Source organism: Gossypium hirsutum, chromosome A05 (genome assembly GCF_007990345.1).
Source record: "Gossypium hirsutum isolate 1008001.06 chromosome A05, Gossypium_hirsutum_v2.1, whole genome shotgun sequence".
Classification (NCBI taxonomy): Eukaryota; Viridiplantae; Streptophyta; class Magnoliopsida; order Malvales; family Malvaceae; genus Gossypium; species Gossypium hirsutum.
In genome coordinates this window covers 9,234,142-9,237,885 of record NC_053428.1, presented here as the reverse complement: position 1 = coordinate 9,237,885, position 3,744 = coordinate 9,234,142, and the positions used below count along the sequence as shown (strand labels likewise).

At 37.6% G+C, this 3,744-nt stretch overlaps 1 protein-coding gene across 1 annotated transcript; it reads right to left on the bottom strand.

Moving 5' to 3' along the window:
* Positions 1-245: 245 nt before the first annotated feature.
* Positions 246-2,852, bottom strand: LOC107960831 (exocyst complex component EXO70H1). Its single transcript, XM_016897101.2, has one exon. The coding sequence runs from the start codon at positions 2,277-2,279 to the stop codon at positions 411-413; it is 1,869 nt and encodes a 622-aa protein (XP_016752590.2). The 5' UTR covers positions 2,280-2,852; the 3' UTR covers positions 246-410.
* Between the last annotated feature and the right edge of the window lie 892 nt (positions 2,853-3,744).

Sequence of the window (3,744 nt, the reverse complement as noted above, 5' to 3'; positions counted from 1 at the left end):
AACATTTAAATTAAATATATTTAACCAACATTTACAAAAATTAAAACAAAAAGTAAGTTCAATCAATCATATTGGAAATGAATCAGAATGATTACAAAGAATCATTTATTTGGCATTTAGCTCTTGAAAAGTTTCATATAACATCTATATTTTATAAATCCATATGCTCATTCTGTTTTCCTTCAATTCAAAGCCATATCGCCCATTGGAATTGGATCTACCACACATCACAAAAAACAAGCACATAAAAATAAATATAAAATCGGCTGTATTAGATTAATATTTTCTATATACACGTGTCAATCGGATTCAATACAAAGCTTGTTTGTCTTCATATTATCCACAAAAATCCAGGTGCCTGTATATGCCAATGTGGCCGGCGATTCTTTCCACGCCCAAATAGGATCGGCTCAACGACTCCTGCCACCGCGGCTTGAACTTGACGAAACACTCCCTGAACTTCCGCTTCCATTGAGCAGATCCGACCAGTAGTTTCCCAAATCATCAGGGGTATATCTGACAAGTGACTCAACCCATATTTCTTTCCTAAGGTGCATTCCTCCGTACGTCTCGTAAAACTCCTTGTAGATCGGTACTATCCGTCTCGCCAACGAGATTTTGATATCATCTCGGAGTCCCGGGTCGGGTACGACCCAAGATGTTTGTTTCGTATAGGTTTCTTCAAACGCCAAATTAAAATTTCTGAAATGGTCTTTCACTTGATCGACTGGGATCTCAGCCGTTGGATTTTCAGGCAGTGAAGCGAGCACTTTGCTCCATCCCATTCTCTCGTAATTCGAACAGTACTGTTTCACTTTTAGTTCGTGCTTCGTCACCCATTCGTCACCGAGAAGAATCTTCAAGTTCGATTGTCGAACTTTTCCGACGACGTACTGGAGATTATTGGCTAAGAACAAATAAGAAAGCGAGACGTCTTTGTACATCGCGGCTTTCCCGTCGAGTTTGCAAAGCATGAGGAGGATAAGCCAAGCTAACCGGACTGAAACCGGCGATGAAATGCTTTCCTCGTTGTCGGGGCTGCCGAAGAATGGCTCTGGTAAAGGTGATGGAATCGTTAACGGCCAATCTGCGACGATGTCGGAAAGAACCTCGGTGTAATCGGCTAGGAAAGAGATGTAATTCATGACGTATCGTGTCAGAGGGTGGATCCCACCGCCGGGAACCGTCGATTTGGATGGTTCCTTTTGAATTGCCGTTTCGAAGCTCGTTAACATGGTTCTAACGGCGTCTCCGAGCTTGATTAAGGAGTTTACGGCGGTTGATCGTAGGGTTGAGGTTGATTCGGAGTTGAACATTGATTCAACCTCGGGCCAAAGATTGGAAACCGCTTCATATAAATCCAAGAAACGGAACATTTTCTCTGGTGTTTTCTTGCACTTGGCTACATTTTCCGGGAACTCAAACAGAGCTAATGCTCCTTCTTTCGAAATTTCTGCGAAACAAGATTCCCCCATAGCAGGGGCAATGGAAAACACTTGATCGCTGAGGATTCTCTCTCCGGGAAACAGCGTTTTAACAGCCACTTTAACAGCATGTAACCAATTCCTGATTTTAACCTCCAAAACTTCCCAATCCATCTTCTGAACTTTCTGTAAGTTCAACGTCCTGTCAACTCCGAGACCGTGAAGAGCTTCATCGACGAACGATTTCCGAATAATTTTATAAATTTTGATACATTCCTTGGCGTACCCAGCTTTTATCATGGCCTCTGCAATGGCTCTTAAATCCTCCACTGGAGTTAACGACACTCTCTGGGCTCCTGGGATTGAGTCATTCTCGTCCCTTGACTCGTTCTCAGACTCATCTTCTTCCAAGTCTGAAAAACTGGACCTGGAAGCCGATGGTCTAGAGGATGACGAGTGAGCAGAAAAGGATTCTGGGTCAAGATAAAACCGGAAAGACTTAAAAATCTGGTAAAACTCCTTCTCGAGCCGTTTCATGGCGGTTTGCATAAGTGCTTGAGCTCGGACAAGCTTTTCGGAACTTGCTTGGTGTGAAACCAGGTACTGCATAGCTTTTTGCAGACCCTTAACGGAAGACAAATACTGTTTCGCCTCTTCCCTGTTCTCATCGGAGAAAAGGGAAGCGTTGCTAGAGGAGGAGTGGTTGTCGGAAGGGGAGTCCCATTTGGTGATGATTAATTCGGCAGCTTCGATGTTTTCTTCCATTAAAGACTCGGAAAAAGTAAGGTGAAGTGGAGAAGCTGGTGGAGTCATCCTGGTAGGAGAAGGTGATGATTTGAAGAAGATGGCCTTCATCTCTTCTCTTTGCGTACAATACAAACCAGCCCTTCTTCCAAACAAAGATCAATAGATGGAGTTCAAAATTAGGATGTTTGTTTTTGCAGAAAAGTGACGATGGGAACAGAGTATATGGGTATTAGGGGGGTAATATAGAGCGCGAGCTGTAGGAAGGAAAGTGCCAAGATATGAGGGTTGCAAGGGCGGTTTTCAACCTGGGGGGATCAGAAGGTGAAACTGAGAAGGCGGCGATGAGTTAAGCATTGGACGCGGTGGAAAATGACATGTTAGAATTTGAATTGCTCGCTTTTCTTGTATTCTGAAATTTGATGCGTTTAAGAGGATGATAATGACCCATTCTTCCGTTTAAATATTTTTAGCTGAGAATCGTAGAATAAGCCAATAGTTTCCAGAGTTGAGGGGACTCAAGATCTTCGGATCTCTAGACAAAGGCTATTTTTCTTATTCATTTATTTGAAGTTGCGAATTTAAGGAGTTATAAAGCTCTGAAACCCGCGTAGGACTAACCTGTTAGCATCTAACTGGAATTCTCGTTGAAGATAGTCAAACATTTAAATCCAATCGATTTAATATTGGAATTGGTAACTTTCTTCTTCAGCTAATTAGAAATAAGATTTATCGAATGACATATTTGATTACTAGTTTAATAGAAATGTTAAGATATTATTAGCCTTTATTTTCTCACATTTATTTTCACCTTTAAAAAAAAAAACTCTACTATGAATCTATAAAAATTAACTTTGTCGTGAGAAATTTTCAATCGAGCTCATTTATCATTGAATATTTTTGTACTCTTCATTTATTTCCAATTTACTTATGTAAAATAAATTCTTATGCAACTTTATATTAATTGAAATATGTTATTTAATAAATTTATTCAGAGTGTGACATAATTATCACTAATTTACATTCTAAAAGCATGACACAATTATCACAAACGATATAGTTTACAATTATATTGATACAATATTAATATTTATCCATTTCCTCAATGTTAATATTTGTAAATAAAGATCTTAATAAATTTGTTTATTTAAAATTTTAAAAATATTCACTAATTAATTTCCATTATGGATGATTTAATTCATTGGTAATAATGTTTTATTTCAATAATTTTACCTAATAAAAAATAAAGTAAAATAAATAAATAAATACTTAACAATAAAATATGTTATATTTTTATTTATTATTTTATACATTTCAATTAATAGCTAAATTTTATCATAATTAAATCAGTTATTACAAATAGCTCTCAACTATCGACCAATTGAAAGTTTTTACATGAGATTCTTTACTCAGTCGTACCGCATTGCTTGTTCATCCACTTTTCTTTTTCCTTCTTTTGAAAATCTACATCGAATTTACCTGTCTTCTATTACTAATTCTTGATGAGTTGCAATGAAATGAATGCCATTTATTTAATTATATTTATCTTGTTCTTTTCTGGGTAGTAACTACTAGT

What these genes read in the sequence shown, in the direction of transcription:
- LOC107960831 (XM_016897101.2), bottom strand. Translation starts at nt 2,279, where the DNA reads ATGAAGGCCATCTTCTTCAAATCATCACCTTCTCCTACCAGGATGACT.